The sequence below is a fragment of the Cydia strobilella genome, chromosome 12 (assembly GCF_947568885.1).
Source record: "Cydia strobilella chromosome 12, ilCydStro3.1, whole genome shotgun sequence".
Taxonomy (NCBI): domain Eukaryota; kingdom Metazoa; phylum Arthropoda; class Insecta; order Lepidoptera; family Tortricidae; genus Cydia; species Cydia strobilella.
This window is the reverse complement of record NC_086052.1, coordinates 14,502,242-14,520,734: the sequence shown is the minus strand read 5'-3', so window position 1 is coordinate 14,520,734 and position 18,493 is coordinate 14,502,242. Positions and strand designations below refer to the sequence as shown.

Sequence of the window (18,493 nt, the reverse complement as noted above, 5' to 3'; positions counted from 1 at the left end):
TGGACATCACTATGTCATATGACGTTTAAAAGAAAAATGTTGCCACTTTGAAAAAAACAACCTTTTTCTTAAGGCTTCTGCCGAGCTTGCAACAAATGGCAAATGGCGCGTTTAGGCTCAGCGTTTAGGGCATAAGCTGGCCGTTGTAATTATAGCCGGTCAAACAAGTTTGTCAGTAGAAAAAGGCACTAAATCAACACTAAATACAAATTTTCTATGGGGCCATAACCGTTTGCGCTTACATTTTTTAAATTTGCCGCTCTTTTCTACTGACGGAAATGGCGTGACAGAGTATACTTTTATGTTTTATGTTTGAGCTGATAACCAAGTTGCCAATGCTCGTAAAAAAATATATATTGTTTATGCTTCTTGTCAATGTCAAACTACTACATAGTAGATTTTGATTTAGATTAGATTTTCAAAGGTGAAGACAACTAAACAAGGCCAAAGTTCAAAAGTTATCCGTAACTTATATTTGTAAATTAATAATTAAAGTTAAGCGTGAGTGCAAACTTGCAAAATAAATAAGAAAATGACTCTAAAGTTGTATTTTGATCTTATGTCACAGCCATCTCGAGCATTATATATTCTATTAAAAAACATTAAATGTGATTTTACTCCAGTGCCTGTAGATTTACGAAAAGGTAATTATTGAACAACATTGAACTCAGATGGCCTACCGCGAAAAACGAAATTTAATTATCTGCTTCTCTACCGCTCTGTGATGGTCACGCTATTCACAGAAACACTCTTGCTATGATGTAGATTTTTCAGACCTAATAGTTATTGTAAATTTTCCTGTAAATATATGTATTTCGTTTAACAAGTGTTTCTGTGAATAGCGTGACCATGACATCTGACGACCGTGACAGGACCAGTGTGCTTAAGTATACCCGAACTATCGGGTCAGATCCAGGAAGAATCACGGGGAACTTGAAATTATAATTTTCATTGCAGAGTGATTCTTCGTTTCTTATTCGAGCGATAGGCAGATAAATAAATATAGTTTTTGGCGGTAGGGCCTCCTAATTGTTGCCTACTGGTATTGATTATATATATATATATATATATATATGGTTAATTTTATTATAACTTGATTGACAGCCGAACATTATTCTGAAGAATATACAAAAGTTAACCGATTTCAACGGGTGCCTGTTATAGACCATAATGGGTTTGTGCTAACTGAAAGGTAAAGTATTACTTTAAAATTACATTTAATATATGGTCAAACCAAATTGTCAGTAAATAGGATCAAAAAAAACTATACCCATCCTTTTGGGTGCTAGTACCAGTGACACTAGCGGTAGCACCCAAAAGAAAAGGATGAGTATAGTTTTTTTTGTACTAGTCTAGTGTAAGACAAAGATAATAAGTAAGACAGCAAGTCCTTTGACAAACTATAATATGTTATCCAAGTTTTGCATGAATCGCACGACCGGTCTGGCCTAGTGGGTAGTGACCCTGCCTGTGAAGCCGATGGTCCTGGGTTCGAATCACAGTAAGGGCATTTATTTGTGTGATGAACACAAATATTTGTTTCTGAGTCATGGGAGTTTTCTATGTATACAGGATGGCTTAAAAATAATTGCATTGCCCTTGCCAGGGAGGTTTTGGGATTATATATACTGGGCGACTTTTACTAAAATTACCCTCCCATAGAAAATGGGCCAGCTAAAATGTATGAAACAGCCAAATTATTTTTCGCAATTTTGGGGTTGGTCCCATAGTAAAAGTTGCGCAGTATAATGCCAAAACCTCCCTGGCAACGGGAATGCACTTATTTTTTTGCCACCGTGTATAAGTATGTATTTATCTATACTATAAGTATGTATAACGTCACCTAGCAGCCATAGTACAAGCTTTACTTAGTTTGGGGCTAAGTTGATCTGTGTATAAGATATCCCCTGATATTGATTTATTTATGAATTGTCAGGTATTTTTCTTTCTTTCCAGTGTTGCCATCCTCAAATATTTATCGCGCGAAGGCATTATCCCCGATAGCCTGTACCCAAAGGATTCCAAGCAAGCTGCCAGAGTTGAGGAGTTTCTAGAATGGCAACACGCAGGGTTGAGACTGCACTGTGCCATGTTCTTTAGAGTAAAGGTCAGTGTGTTGCCATACTTTATAAAAGATGTAACCTCTTCTACAATTCTGGACTGTTGCTGTTTGTAGCTGGATGGATGCTCGCGAATGAGACAGTATTTTCTAAAACTGCTTGCAGTTGGAAGCTCACTGATTTTCTCAATCTGTTGACAAATAAAATTGTCATTTGTTGTTCTGAATAACATTAGGAATAATAGATATATACAATCTTTGATAATGCTGCAGGCGCTGGACCCAATAATAACCGGCAAAGCCCCAGACCCAAAGACACTGCAGGGCTATGAGCGCCGCATGGAGAACGCCCTGAGCATGTTCAATGACCTGTGGCTCGGGCAAGGCAAACCGTTCGTGGCTGGAGACCGCATTAGTGTGGCAGACTTGCTTGCTGCGTGTGAAGTAGAGCAGCCCAGTAAGTGAAAAGTTTATACATTTTTTTGTTTATTAAAAACTAGCTCTTCAACTTCGTCTGCATGGGATGATGATGATGATTGACAAAAGCCTGTGACCTACCCCGAGTCTCGTGAGTATCAGGATGGCGGGTGTACATCAATAAATGGAGCTGCGGTATAGGTCAGGAGTTAGTGCTAGCAATGTGCCAAATGTGCGCCAAAATTGGAGCAACATGCTCTTTAAACTCCAGAGATATTTAAGAAATAAATGACGCCCGCCATCCTGACGTCAAGTTGGCGGGTGCATTTCCAGTTCTAGCTAATGGCTCCCTACTCAAGAGTGAAAGTACTGCCTAAGGTTAGTGCTCGCAATGTGGTTCCACATGTATGAAGCACAATCAAATTCAGAGAGCAGAGACGAGTGGTCAATACCACTAGATTCCCAATTTCTTTCGCTCGTATTTCAAAAATTAGCATTTCGCTGTTTTCCACCGATTTTCGTGTGAAGAAATCGAGCGATCGAATTTCTAAAATCGCCCCCCCCGGGCGTCACAGGACTTTTCGGTCTGCCTATACCCCGACTAGCACCATCTATGATGTTCCGAGAGTATTTCTGATTATGAAAAAATGACAAAGACCCACTTAAACTTAACTAATAGCATAGTCGACGTCAAAGATATGTTTACATTTTTCGCCGTCAAAGAAGTAAGGTACAAAAGTCGTCGACAAAACAAATCTCAAAACTAGTATCGTTTTCACAGGAATGGCTGGCTACGACCCTAATGCCAAGTACCCGAACATCGCCGAATGGATGCGGCGAGTTCGCGAACATTTCAACCCGCACTACGACGAGGGACATGTCATCCTCAACAAGATTGTGCGGAATAAGAGTAAAATGGCTCCTAAGCTTTAAGGCGTATTTGTATACAGCTTGAAATCCTTATAAAAAATATGTAAGATTACATTCTATAGTTGCGTACCTAAAGTGTAATCGACCCGCATTAAACCCGCACTATGACGAGAGCCATCAGAGCCTCCTTCGTATTCCTTAACAAGATTGTGCGGAATAAGAGTTAAATGGCTCCTAAGCTTTAAGGCGTATTGTATACAGCTTGAAATCCGTATAAAAATATTTTTTGTATACTGAGATTACACTATAGTTGCGTACCCAAAGTGTAATCGACTCGCATTAAACCCGCACTATGACGAGAGCCATCAGAGCCATGTAATCCTTAACAAGATTGTGCGGAATAAGAGTAAAATGACTCCTAAACTTTAAGAGGATAGTGGACAATTGCTTCTCCATACAAACGTAGTCCTCATTTTCCTCTCTGGATATTGACATTGTGGAAAATGTTTTTACACAATTTGTTGTATATTAACCGTATCTGTGTCTTGTCGAAGATGTGCTATTTAAATAGTGACCTTGAAGTTCAAATTTTGAATTTAAAATTGCCGCAAAAACTGATGCCCGATTCGGGTCTCCCACAGATGAAAGGTTAACTATAGCGAGTTACATATATCTTTGCTATAGCTATGCTCCTTCGTTTGACTTTTTTTGAACAGAATACGATCGTCTACTTTAGTATCAACGCGCGTCTTTGATACAGCTTAAAAATCTTTATGAAAAAAAATGCGTTTCTGTATACACAAGATTACATTCCATGTGTTATTTATTCCAAATACTTCAGAATGTGGAGTAGTTCCAAAAATGGACTAATACGCACCGGATTTAAGCTGGAATTATCAGAAATTCATCACTGGAATCTCTATTGGCACCGTGCGAAAGTCAAGGTGGGGGTAAGTAAAGCGACCGCAGCGCATAAGGTGGTAAAAATTGGCACTAAGGGAACTTGGCGTCTTTAACATTTCATAGTTTTCATACAAGTTATATGGCTCGAAATGGAACTTTAATCTACGATGACTCCTGAGATATTCATTTAAATTTTATGGTGTAAGGAACCATGGAACCAGGAAATGCTATAACTATCAGTTTAAGATACAGACATAAGCAATTAAAATATTAAGATTCTTCTAAAACTTACCAAAAAGGCATGAAGCGGAAAAATCTTACCTTCATTTCCCAAAAAGTTTTTACGAAATATTGAAATTCTTTTCTCACTCGTCCTTGGATGGAGCGAGCGAGCTGTTAACTGGGGAGTGGGACAGGCAAGTGCTTAGGTATCTAATGCCCTTGGTTGCACCAAGCGGCAACGTCGCGTTCGCCGGATATTCGCTTGGCTATTTGTGTACTAGTGGCTAAGTGATGAACACCCAACCCTACGCCTTAAACTTCCTCAAGAATCACTCTCTTTATAGGTGAAAACCGCATAAAAATCCGTTCAGTAGTTTTCACTGAAATTATTACGATTTACTTCTCGCTTAAGAGCCCATCAACGTGCCAATGTTGCTGGATTCGTCGATCTATGAACTCAAAACAAAAACGGCCGTTTTAACTTTGGACGCATAGATTGACGAATCCAGCAACGTAAAAACTAGGGATGTACCGACTAGTCGGTAAAGCCGACTATCCGGCCACATTTGTAGTCGGCGACTAGTCGGCAAAAATGGCCGATTAGTCGGCCACTTATTACAGTACAGAAAAATAGCACATAAACGAAATAAACAGCAAATATTGATCAAATGTTTAATACCCAGTTTATTCAAATTAATAAAATTATACTTTATATAATTATACCTATTGAGGGTGCATCTGCATACGAATATTTTTGTTCATATTGTTATATTAAATTTGTCTGTAGGGAGTAGATAGACAGATTAATTTGTTTCAAAGAAAAAGACATAGTACTTTACACAAAAGGATAAAACAAAATGCTTTCATTAAATAAAACAGCAAAACCAAAAATTTATGAAGTAAAAATTAAAATAAATAAATAAATAAATGAACAATGTCACACTAAAAAACAATGTTTATGTATACATAGCTAGGGTAAACCCAAGTATTGTCGAAGTATCTAAAAAGTATGTATGTCGTCGCAGTCCGTACAATATTATGTAGTTGGTTACAATTGCAAACGTTTTATTATGTACATCACCTTGTTTTTTTTTTCAATTTTTTTCAAGCATCTGTAATTAAGTTACTACAAAATGATTAACCTCACAAAACGCGGGATACTTTGTGCTCAAAATGCTCAAAAGGATTCATGCATGAAGTCTGTATTTGAACGAAATATTTTTTATTTGGATATTTGTTGCCGTAATATCATGCTACATATATTGTGCATTTCATTTATTAAATCAAATGTACAAAACTTGCGCGCGAAAAGTGACGCAAGGAGCAAAACAAATGTTTTTCAAAGCATCCGAACTTAGACAAAGCTACTGCAGTGACTATCCGAATGCAAACTTTGAAGAGAGAAAATGATTTATGGATTTGGCTGACTAGCCGACTAATCGGCCATCCGAGCGCCGATTAGTCGGCTAGTCGGCCAAATCAATAGTCGGTACATCACTAGTAAAAACTATTATAATGTATTCAAAAGGTACTTAAATACAAAATACAGTACACAGCGGCCCCCTTTTTTTAAATATCTATCGTTTTTAAATAATCACTATTATTTGCCAGTGGCGCTAGTGAGCACGTTGATGAGCTCTTAATAGTTGTGACAAAATACGGGCCTATAGTTGCAACCGCTATGTGGCGCTGTCGTGCACGGTACCAATAGTTACGAATTCGATATTCCGTCACCATTGCGGTGCTGGATTTCTGATTTTGCCATACATAAATCAATGACAATATCAGGGTTTGTTACCTTTGATTTGAAATCAATCAATGTCAGTCTGTTTGTACCTAGGAGGATATAACCAAACGGAGTAGCCATTAACAGGCGTTCCCCTCTGTTGAAAATAGTTGGCCAATGATCATAATAATGATCGCAATGTATGGACTGACGTTTATCTGACATGGCTATTTTTATGTTACGTATACAATTGACGTTCCCCTCCCCCGCAAAAATTGGTAGACTTTTTTGTACAGAAAATTACAGACGTGGCGTCTCCGTTTGGTTATATCCTCCTAGGTTTGTACCTATACAGGGTGGCTAAAAAAGAAGTGCATTCCCATTGCCAGGGAGGTTTTGGGATTCTACTGAGCAACGTTTACTATAGGACCAACCACGAAATCGCAAAAAAAAAACCCTCTCATAGAAAATGGACCAGCCAAAATGTATGAAACAGCCAAATGAAACAGTCCGTCCATTTGTACTTATACAGGGTGGCTAAAAAATAAGTGCATTCCCGTTGCCAGAAAGGTTTTGGGATACTGAGCAACTTTTACTATGGTACCAACCACGAAATCGCAAATTTTTTTTTGCCTCCAATAGAAAATGGACCAGCCAATTTTTATTCCAAACGGGAATGCACTTATTTTTTAGTCACCCTGTACATCTAAAATATCATTTTTAAATTATTAATTTGCATTAGATAAAAATAAATAAATATTCGGGGACAATCTTACACAGGATGACCTAGCCCCAAACTAAGCTATGGGTATAACTATGGGTTGGATTTTTTAAGAGATTTTTAATGTATTTAATAATTATTAATTATAAAGGGACTATATTTTATAATAGATATTTTGTTTTATTACGAATAATGTGGAATATTTCCATATTTGTATTTTAATTGTAATGAACCGTGTTGTGTACTTATACAAATAAAATTTTTTTTTTTTTATACTGAAATATGTTCTTTAGTTTTGTTACCTAATATGTTTATTAATTTGCATTTAGAATCATTTATTCATCAATTGTGCGTTACAGGTAATGAATACAGGTGTTATAAACAATATGTTCTCTGTAATATGTCTTGCGACGTACAATGATTTTGGTTACCTAGCGAATGCAATATTATTAGAAATGTCATTATATTTATAATAATCAATACGTTGTAATTAATAGTTGTAATAAATTAACAATTAAATCTTATGAATACAAATAATTACATCAGGTAACTATTAGTCAACCCCGTTCGTTATCGCTCCCGGTGCAAAAGTGCCCATATTGCTCACGGCATTACCCCGCTGGATGGCTATGGACAGCCTCTGCACCAGGAACGATTCGGAGCGGGGGTCCTCTCCCTTTTGTCTAAGTCGACGGCCTATGTCACGCACAAATTGTTTCGCGTCAGCACCCCAGCAGCCCGCTGTTTCCACCGCAAAAGGGACGAAAATATACCCCGAGTCAAGATAGTTATAATAAATAATGATTAATGGGTAAATATATGTTGATGTTTTTACATGCTTATTGCAACTATGCATATATTTAATATAAAAACAAATACACATATTATTAGCTTTTATACGAAGTGGGCATGCATGGCCTGTAACACGAGCAAACATTAAAATTTAGCGGTAAGACTATTAATTAATCCAATTTGTAAATATTGGTATTGGTAGGTAACTTTTTTCAAGTGGAAAATCACAGACATCAAAAATGTCTAATAATGGCCTATTTTGTTACACATAAAAAAAAAAAATATTCACTTGTGATTGGGACTGTGACTGTGCCTCGGACTTCATTTTGTCGCTTCAAAAACTCAGAATTAGAACCAACGCCATCTAGTAAATTTAGCTTATAACTCAATATCACCCTATGCAGCTTCTTCTTAATAGGCTTCTTCTACTGGACAATAGATGGCGTTCAGAGTCCTACGCGATATTTTAGCTTTTTGCCACTCAGCAGTAGATGGCGCTGGCAAGCACGAATGAGTACCGTAGGATGTTATTATCTTATTATTACTAGACTGTCGACCGGACTTGAAAGGGGTTCGAAAACGGATATTGCTAGGAAATTGTAAAACTTCGCTTAGATAAAACATTGAAAACAAAACATTTTAAAGATTTTCTCGTAGGTTGTGGTGTTTGTGGATTTGTAAATTTTGTTCAGCTCGTGCGCACAGTATCGCCTCATATAAGTATACCTCTAATATCAAAGAGCATATAATAATAATACCTATACCTATGCCCGCAGGGCAGCTTGTGGCGAGCTGTTGGGGAGTGACGACCCCACGGACCCGAGTGCTCCAGAGAGTCGGTCAGGGTCTCCGTCTCCGGCGTGTCTTCGTCGGTCGGAGTGGACCCCAAGGGGACCCGCAGGACTCTCAGCTCTGGCTTGCCTTCATTGGCCGTCCAGAGGGGAGTCGTAAGAGCTATTATGCTCCAGGGGTGGAAGTGAAAGATGCATAAGACGCGAGTTGGCACAGTGGCTGTTAACAGTCACTGGGTAGAAAGCGGCGCACACCTCTCGACACCCCTGAGCCGTTAACACCGGTGTTGCTCCTGGTCGTCTTCACGACGGCAGTTTCAGGGGCCCATCTAGTCAGCGGCAAGTCACCACCTGCCTCGATAACGTGTTTTAACATTGTTATGGCAGGTGTCCGGACTTCTTTACAATAGCCCAGTCTCATTGTCCACCCAAACTTCAATCCATAGACCGGTATACTGTTCACTTTTTCTACAATAGTCCCAATGCCTGCTGCGACCGGTTCATGGGTGTCTATTGTTGCGCCTGTGAACGGGTTCCAGCAGGCGTTCTACATGACATTAAAGCTCTCCAAGGGGCCTCTACGTGTTGGATTTATATCCCCACGCAAGCCTATCAAAAGACCGGGATGCATAGGCCCGTGATATCCAAGGAGATACCTATATACTTAATGACCAACGCAGCAGGTGTGCTGGACTGGAGTACAGTACCATTACAGTACCGCTCTAGTATAAGTTACTCTACGTGGAGTAACTTATACTAGAGCGGTACTGTCATAGTAAATTTTGTAACCCCAGTAAATTCACTGCCATCTGTCGACACACTTTAAAACTAAAAATGAAGATTTATAAAAATACGATAAAATGTATTTAAATATGGATAAATGTTTTTTTTTATTTGCATTAATTATTTTTATGATTTTGACCCATGTTCTTTCACTGATATGCGTTAAAATTGTTAAATAACAAACGAAACCGTCAACGCCATCTATACGACAGAAGCGCCCTCTGAACGAGAATCAAATTTTCTTAATTTTCGAGGCACGTTTTTTCCTTAGACTGTATCCATCTATTACGGAGTTATGTCTATCTTTGCTATTATACAACAACTAATACTAATAGGATCCACAAGGATCACTTTGCCATTTAATATGATTTTGACGATATATCTCATACTTACTCATATCTTCAATACTCTCTAAGTTGTATTCTGAATATTTCTGAATCTGAACAGCATGTCAACGACAAACATAATATTTCCCAACATTCATCTCCGTTTCCGCTTCAACCGTACCAAGAACCAATAGAAATTGATTTAAGGTAGAGAACCTTGCCAGAGTAGTCGCCGACGCAAGGAAAAATAACTAAATGCGGAAATAGAATTCACTCAGTTCGAGTCGAGTTCCGGGCGTAAATTTTGCGGTTATATTTCATGCTTACAACATTTACCTACAAAAATAAACAGTGAAAGATGTAAGATTTTCATGGATCCTGACATTCTTCGCCATAACGTCTTCCATTACAGCCTAAAGGGTACTTTCGACCCACCTTTCTATTGAATTTATATTCTTTACAGTTACACCGAAGTGTTACTTTTCCAACTGCCCCTTCCGTCATGTAAGAACACCACAGGCGTGTTACTACTTACCACAATAATCACTTACTTTGCTTTCAAAAAAAATAAAAAAAAACGCGCAGATCAACAATATTTAAACATTGGAACATTGTCTCGAAGTCTTCGAAGTGATCTTTATTAATCTTGTCATTGTCATGCCCAATGAAATTCTTATTAACTTTCAACTCCACTTTTGCCTGAAAATCAAATCCCCAAAGGATGCGCTGTTTCGCCACATTTCCGGAAAGCGACCGGCGATGCGTAGCCTTTTCCTAGACATGTGTATAAGTAGACGCGTCGCGACCTGCCCCACGGCGCGGTTGCGTGCCCTACCGGGCCCCTCCACGTGGCTTTACTGACCCAATTCAACAGGCCTCGAGTTTCCCATGGCGTTGTGCGAAACTTGAGGAAGTGATTAATCAATTCGAGGGTAGTGTCCTTTGCGCGGTGTTTCACATTAAATGTAGGGTTAGCGTGTTAAGTTTAAAGTTTTTTTATAGCTTGCGTCTTTATCTTAATGGAAAATATATTTTGGTTATCTTCAAGCATCGTGAAGTTTTCGCGTAGAAGTATATTCCATTTTAACCACGTTTTGATGATATGAAAACCAAAGATAGATATAACTCCGTAATAGATGGATAGTCTAAGGATAAAATGTACCTCGAAAATCACGAAAATTTGACTCTCGATCAGATGGCGCTAGTACCTTTGGCTTACTCTCGTATAGAGGGCGTTGACGGTTTCGTTTGTTATTTAACAATTTTAACGCATATCAGTGAAAAAACATGGGTCAAAATAATAAAAATAATTAATGCAAATAAAAATTTTTTTTATCCATCTTTAAATACATTTTATCGTACTTTTATAAATCTTCATTTTTAGTTTTAAAGTGTGTCGATAGATGGCAGTGAATTTACTGTGGTTACAAAATTTACTATGACAGTACCGCTCTATCCCTTATGTTATCACACACTACATGCCCTAGGTATTTAAATTGAGATACCTGTTTTAAAGGCACGCCGTTGAGCAATACTGGAGGAAAGCCATCTGCACATCTATTACTAGGCTTAAAGAGCATACATTCACTATTTCGTACAGTTATATCCACATTTCATATCGTTACGCCGTAGCCACCAGTTTCGAGTTACTCTAACTAACAATAGCAATTTTTTTATGGAAATTGATTTTATTTTACGGTACCTGCCTACTGGAAACTTATCGTGTTGCAATATTCGCGTGTTTTATTATTTGATATTTGTACTGTTGTTATTAAATTGCTATCGTTTATAATGTGGTAATGTGGTTTTGGCTGCTTTTACTTTTGCCTAAAATAAATTATGCTAACGAGCAAGATTGCGCGAACACTACTTGTGACCATAATAATGTAAGCGTGTGTGGTGTCCGTACTGGCGGGTCTAACGAAGTTTCTTTTAGACTGTTCGAGGACAAATGTGCGATGCAGAAATTTGAGTGTGAAACGGGAATGAAAGGTACCTACAGAAATACATATATAGACAAAAACCTAAGAACTGCCACGTACCTATACGTAACTACCTAGTTGTGTCTACAAAGTTGTGTCTACCTAGTTGTGTCTATAGAAAGAAACCTAATAAGTGACCTCAACTCAACTATATATTACGGATACAAATACAGGTGTACAAGTTGGGGAAAGTTAGTTCTCGAAAATCTCAAGGAACTTTAAATTAAGGAAACTTTAATTCTGGAAAATTTCGATCCTCATACAAAAATATAAGAAGTTTCTGAAATGTTTAATGTGGACATTTCGCAATTGAGGAAACTTTCCGACGACGCATCAGTATTTACGGGATCGTTACTTCCACATAGATCAGCTCAACCAGCTGTGACACATTCGAGTCTTTGAGTTTTATAATACGAACGTGGCACCATGGCAGCAGCATTTTTACACTATCCGATCCGGTATCGGATGTCGGATGACCTGTACCCGTGGATAAAAAAAGCCGCTTAAGAGTGCCCTATGGCGTAGTTATTTTATTTTGCTATTGACGCTTTATTTTGGTCAATAATCAATTAAATGGATACATAAATATATAAAATTATCTTCTTAAATTTTACTTCTTTATTGTCATATCCTTCATCCGATATCGGATTGGACTAAATGAAAATGCTCTTTGGGGCTTTATGTCCCCTCATCACAACATTGCCACCACTTTGCTTAAGTTACAACTGTTACGGTAGCTAAATATAAAGGTAAGTAAATGATTGAGAAATGAAAATAACGCCTTGTAAGATTTTTTTTGTTTCTAATTAGCTACTCGTGACCTTTTATTTTGGCTTAATGGTTCTCTCGAGTACCAATTAAGACGATAATGATGGTATTGTTTTTTCCTTAAAAATATTTTTTTTCTAGCAAATAAAGGCTTTTAATGGAATCGATGTGATCTTATCTTATTGGAAATGTATTTATTTGTAGGACGAAGTTTCCATCGTTTTATTTTATATCTACTTGATTTGTTTTGCATGTTGTACGCAGTAAACATTAAATAGACGTGATTTATGACAATTTTAGATTATTTTTCTTTGACAGGTTTTAGATCTATCAGCATGGAGTACTGTAACCAAGCTTTATCGCTGGACGCTAGACGAAATAGCAACTTAATACAAAATATTACTGCTGAGGAACAGGAATCACAAATCGAAGGTTCTTCTTTAAGCACAAATACAGCATTAAATATAACGGGCACAACTGATATTTCTGAACATTCGACTTGTATTCAGTGTGATTGTACTGCTAAAGCCGAACCTATTTGTGCGATAAGAGCGGAAGGAGCACGGTTCATCATCAAATGGTTTCATGACAAATGTCATATGTTTCAGTACAATTGTGAGAATAATGTAAATTTTACCGAAACCGATGACTACATTTGTTTTGGAGATAAAAGCTATCAAATATCAAAGGAAAACTTATCGATAGAACTCGTTGAAACAGAAGATACAGAAATGATCGAGACAGAAAAACTAGATTTAGGAAATCAAACATGTATTCAACATGAATGTATTTCAGATGATAGACTAATTTGTGCTATAAGGACAGAAGCTGAACGTTTTATAATTAGATTGTTTAATGACACGTGTCACATGCAACAGTATAACTGTGAGAAACAGGTAAACTTTAGTGTCACTGATGATTTTCTTTGTGCTCGAGATAATGACTTTACAGAAATAGACGGAAGCGAGGAAGATATTCTAACATTTGATGATGTTATAGAAGAAGTAGAAAACAATACACAATTGTTAGAAGAAGCTGAACAGGCAGAAGACTCAGAAACAACAACTTTAGACAATGAAAAACGTTATAAGGTCGAAATATCTGATGAAGAAAATTCGTTACCAAGAAATTTGGTGGTTTCAACATTTAATATAAATGATAATATCAACCACACGGTGAATAAATTCTTCGCTGCATCTCATACAACGGGTATACATTTAGAGGTATTTTTCCTGGCTTAAATTTAAATAGTTTAACTTTGTCTGCCAAAATAACTAGGAATTGCAATAAGACTATCTTTCTCTATCAAAGAGTGTCAGGCCCTTGACCACAATAGACAGGAGTGAAAGGCATACAAAAGCCGCCAGACACAGTGGTTGTGGCAAACGACATTACCGATGCGACAGACGCGACTGCGACAAAGCGGAGAGCTATATTGTGCTAAGTGCACTCACGGAGGGTACGTACAGACTCGCTGCCGATTTGGTTTTGCCAAAGGATGTACAAACTTCAAACGGTGCCCTCGATGATATCATACAGTTTGGATACCCATTTCAACCCTAAACGAGTTGCGAGTTGTCTAACAAGGGTCATTCTACTTTTTACTGAAGGTTTTTACGATTTCAAACAATCTTGAAACTTTAATATTCGGAATGCGTTTTAACTTACACTAGCTACTAAAAAAATATACTTAAGCACAGAATAGGCCTCAATATTGACCCTTTCGGTTTTTTTATTTTTAGAATTTATAGCCTGAATTACGCAAATATACAACTATGTTACCGTCCCGGCTCTTTTACTCATAATGACATCTTTAACAAAGTTAAAAAAATATAAAAACAGATAAAATATTGTTTACTTCGGCTATAAGGTATCGTTAGTGCAGCAATTCATCATCATCTGCCTGCGCCATTTCCCATCAATGCAATGCCGTTCATATATGTATATACAAATTTATTTCAGGAACTAGAAAACGAGAATACACGCAGGATGCAAGTTCAATACACAGGACCAATCAACGTATTCGCGCCGAGAATGTTCAGGCCGGCGAACTATACTCCCATTGACGACTTGCCTGATGAAGAATACTACGATTATCAGCCGTTGGTCAAATATTGTTTCCATAGATGTCCCAAGGTAATGCTTGTCCTGATGCGGATGCGCTCGATATCGGTTTACACGGGCGCGGCGGGTGGATGCGAATCCAGATTGAAGATGGCTTTAGGTTTCGTCTGGAAGAAAAGTATGCAATAAAAAAAAAAACGATAATTTCAAGCTGAAAGGCTCATAATGTAATCAGTTATTACAAATGTCATAAAACATTGTACAACAAATGTATACAAATAATTATTTAAAATTCATCTTAATTAATATTATCATTATTTACAACACAATACCAACAATAATCATTTTCTGCACACCTTTTAGACCAACAATGACCTTCTTTCAGAGTATGAGAAATGAAACAGTTTTATAACGACACAGAATTATGGGACGTTAGACCTTAGTTAACTGTATTTTAGATTTTAGATTTAATTGTATAGTTTTAGGTTAAGTGTGATCTCACTGCGATGCTTTTAGTCAATGTTATGTACTCCATAATTGTCATATATCAGTATTTATTACCTTTTAAAATGTTGTTAGTGTAAGTTATAATATGTATGATGTGGATGTTCTTTAATAAATAAATAAAAAATAAAATAAACTGTAAGAACATATATTATGTAAACAACTAAGAATATACGTACCTTTTTTCAACCACTTGTTGGTATCCGATTGAGCTGAAATTGTGCATCATTATGCATACTTTGTTTGACCGGAAACAACTTATTTTGAAGCTACGGAGGTCTTCCAATGCAACGTACAGACAGCATTTCTTAAGTTTTCTACTTCATTACATTTTTGAGGTCATCAGTGTGGGGTACCTACCGAAAAATGGTCCTACTTTGCTTCAAATTAAGGAAATTATGAATATCGCCTGCCTATAGTTTACTTAGGAGCCAAAGTTATATATATTCGTACGTTTACCTGAGTAAATACATATAAATGGCATATAATTTGCATCTGCAAAGAGGTCAAACGTTTTAGAATAATAACTAATAGGGGAGCAAAATAAGCTCATTTTACGGTATTTTGAAGTTATGAATGTCTTCCATTGCAACGTCCAGACAGCATTTTTTGAGTTTTATCTCTTAATGACATTCTCTTGGCATCAGTGTGTGATGTATTAGATTCACCTACCTATTTCTATGCAGAAATGTCCGGACTTCTACAGGCCCGTGTGTGGCGGTCGGATCGACAACAAGAAGCAAACTCCGTTCCTGTTTTACAAAAACCACTGCTACATGGACAAGGCCAAGTGCCACATGTATTGGGCAGGGTATAAGAGCAATAACCTAACAGGTAATCATAATAATTTATTATAATATTTATAAGTTGTATATACCTACACTTTACAATTTTTTTCTAGTTTTTATTTTACCACTGTCGGCATGATTGATCTATACATATATCCTTGCCAAATTGCAGGTTTCTAGCACTACCGATCACGTAGTAAAGCCCCGAGAGGACGGTCAGACGGACAGACAGACTGAGAGACATGGTGTAACTATAAAGAACACCAGACCTAATGTGTGAAATTGTGAATGTCACGCCCTCGCCATACAGAAAATGAAGGACTTTGATGCTGGCGCTGGCTATATCTGGAAACAAAGGATTTCAAAGCACTACCTTTGACCTACACATGAAGATGGCCGAAAAACCTCTCAAGTAGGCAAAAGGTAGATCTTAAGGGGGCGATTGCACAAAAGATCCCGATGAGACGAATTGCAAGGGCCCCCGAAATTATAAGAATAGAAAGACTTGTCATAAAAGCGTATAGAAGAAGTCAGAGAAGCCAAAGCTTTAGCCGAAACATGATTTTTATGCCGAAATCGAAACCGAAACTTCGGAGATTAATTTTAACGTACAGACATCGTAACTGATAGAAGAGTTTGTTTGGCAGCATTTATTTATCGAAATTAAAGCGAGTAGGGTGCTAGCAAAGTTTACAAAGCATTCCGGCACAATACCTTAATCAGCCATATGTGCCTTGAATAGTCATTCAATTGTGACACTCATTGCATGGGGACAAGGTATACAATTGTGCAAGCTTTGAATGTAGATAAGGTAGATGAACTTAGATCATCAGCATTACGACGATGCGGCGGTGCGCACTAAACACTGCACGGAAAGTTGTCAAATTCAGTTGGGTTCTATTCTATATAGGTATTAGTACAGCGAATGTAATGCGTAAATTTTGGGATATCTGGTTATGGACATACTAAAATCATGTCTAAAAACTGTTAACCGAATAATATTTATAATTGTTCCATGAAATTAGATCTTTCGATTAAATTAAATAATAATCCCCGTCTCTAACATATGTTAAAACAACAGGTATTAATATTATAAATGCAAATGTAACTCTTTGTCTATCTGTTTGTCAGTCTGTTACCTTTTTACGTTTATAGTTTACGAGATAGTTTGAGGCTCCGGAAGGATGTAGGACAGTTTTTATCAATCATCATAATAAAATAAATCAATGTCACGCAGACGAAGTAGCGTAGCGAGCAAAAGCTAGTGTTCTTGTAATAATTTTCAATAATAACAGCTTATAAAGGATTCTAATAAGGATTCTAGATCTAAGAAAAAGTATTTGCCACGTATTTTAGAAAATATATTGCTGAGAATGGGACAATGCATGATAAGAAAGTGTCACTTGTTTCTTCCTCTCCTTTTGTGACCAAGCCACAAAAAAAGCCACAAAAATTGATCTGGGCTCCGCCATTTGATAGCTAGGTCACTTTTTTTGGTCTTTAGTACATATATGACATCTTTTTCAGTTTATAATTTATAATTAGTACCTAGTATGACTAGACTAGAGATCAAGACAGGATCATCCTTACTTAAAACCACTGATCAAAATATTTAATAACATAATTTGAAAACTTACAAGTGCTCTTTCGTTTTATAGAAATAGAAGAAATGGGTTTCATTTTCTGCGGAGGGTACAAGATAATGAACATGATGTACATGTTTCCACTGATCCGGATCCTGCAGAAGATGGGTCGGATTCGGAAGAAGGGAAAAATTCATTTCGTGATGCGCAACTTGGGCCAGTTTCCCGCACATTTGCAAGGGAAGTAAAGCTTGGACCATAAGGACATAAATACACGATTCAAGCCTTTTCGCCTCTTTAAAGTTCTAACCCATCAAAAACATTACTTGTAAAAAGATGCGTCTCGCAATGCAACACTTCTAGTACAAAAAAGTTTTGAGATGTAATGTGAAACCAAGTCGGTTATTTTAGTCAGTGCCAGGGGGTGTTAAAACCGTATCGATATTAGATATCTTTAATTTTTAATACGTATAATGACTACTACGCATAATACGTTCTACTTTACGCATAATACTTTCATACCTACGTGACCCTTCACATCCTGCTCTTTCTTATGCTCACCATCTTCTCTTTGATAAATCCTGTTTAGTCTTGAATTGTGGTAATTTTTCTCATCCTTAATCTGTTTTTGTGTCTGTTAGGTTAGGTCCTAAAATTTTTCGTTTTTTTTTCTATAAGTAGCTGAGAGTTTATTCTTCCTTAGGTGTTAATGTTCGGGAGAACAACAAAATTAATAAATGACAATTTGTAAGAAAAAAATATTAAATTACTAACACATATGTGTGTTAGTTGTTATTGACCGTTTTATGAACCAACAGCTACACATTTCTAGCCAATTTAAAAGTGATTTAGGATATTTTATTTTACGGAGAGGAAGACAAAGGAAACCTCTATCAGTGCCAAAGAGCAGTATGATTATATTCTCCGAAGCAGGACTAAAACTATTGACATACGCTTGTCTTGTCCACGATATATTTTATACAAATTATTTATTTGAAATTTGATTGCCTATATCCTACCTATCTTGGCCCGTCTATTACTCAAATCTCAGATAACAGAAATTCGTGAAAGTTATGAAATATTTGCGGTAAATGTGATCCAAGTTCGTATTTATTTGCAAAGCATATTTGGTGGTCTGGAGGGTACTTTACTACCCCTACCCTCAGTAGATTCCGCGACTGAGCAAAACTTTTC

The 18,493-nt window shown here is 37.0% G+C and overlaps 2 protein-coding genes across 2 annotated transcripts; both read left to right on the top strand.

Moving 5' to 3' along the window:
• The first annotated feature begins 470 nt into the window (after window positions 1–470).
• On the top strand, window positions 471–3,788 carry LOC134746232 (glutathione S-transferase theta-1-like). Its single transcript, XM_063680560.1, has 6 exons — window positions 471–644; window positions 1,105–1,192; window positions 1,957–2,107; window positions 2,333–2,516; window positions 3,258–3,412; window positions 3,779–3,788. The coding sequence occupies exons 1-5, from the start codon at window positions 533–535 to the stop codon at window positions 3,407–3,409; spliced, it is 687 nt and encodes a 228-aa protein (XP_063536630.1). The 5' UTR covers window positions 471–532; the 3' UTR covers window positions 3,410–3,412; window positions 3,779–3,788.
• A 7,503-nt stretch (window positions 3,789–11,291) lies between these two features.
• LOC134745796 (uncharacterized) lies at window positions 11,292–17,567 on the top strand. The gene is made up of 5 exons (XM_063679883.1): window positions 11,292–11,602; window positions 12,679–13,583; window positions 14,323–14,496; window positions 15,615–15,762; window positions 17,375–17,567. The coding sequence occupies exons 1-5, from the start codon at window positions 11,410–11,412 to the stop codon at window positions 17,545–17,547; spliced, it is 1,593 nt and encodes a 530-aa protein (XP_063535953.1). The 5' UTR covers window positions 11,292–11,409; the 3' UTR covers window positions 17,548–17,567.
• Window positions 17,568–18,493: the final 926 nt, after the last annotated feature.

What these genes read in the sequence shown, in the direction of transcription:
- LOC134746232 (XM_063680560.1), top strand. Translation starts at nt 533, where the DNA reads ATGACTCTAAAGTTGTATTTTGATCTTATGTCACAGCCATCTCGAGCA. An exon ending in GGGTTTGTGCTAACTGAAAG is followed by an intron (nt 1,193 to 1,956) that starts GTAAAGTATTAC and finishes CTTTCTTTCCAG; the next exon opens with TGTTGCCATCCTCAAATATT. An exon ending in CCATGTTCTTTAGAGTAAAG is followed by an intron (nt 2,108 to 2,332) that starts GTCAGTGTGTTG and finishes ATAATGCTGCAG; the next exon opens with GCGCTGGACCCAATAATAAC.
- LOC134745796 (XM_063679883.1), top strand. Translation starts at nt 11,410, where the DNA reads ATGTGGTTTTGGCTGCTTTTACTTTTGCCTAAAATAAATTATGCTAAC. An exon ending in GTGTGAAACGGGAATGAAAG is followed by an intron (nt 11,603 to 12,678) that starts GTACCTACAGAA and finishes TTTCTTTGACAG; the next exon opens with GTTTTAGATCTATCAGCATG. An exon ending in TAAGAGCAATAACCTAACAG is followed by an intron (nt 15,763 to 17,374) that starts GTAATCATAATA and finishes TTCGTTTTATAG; the next exon opens with AAATAGAAGAAATGGGTTTC.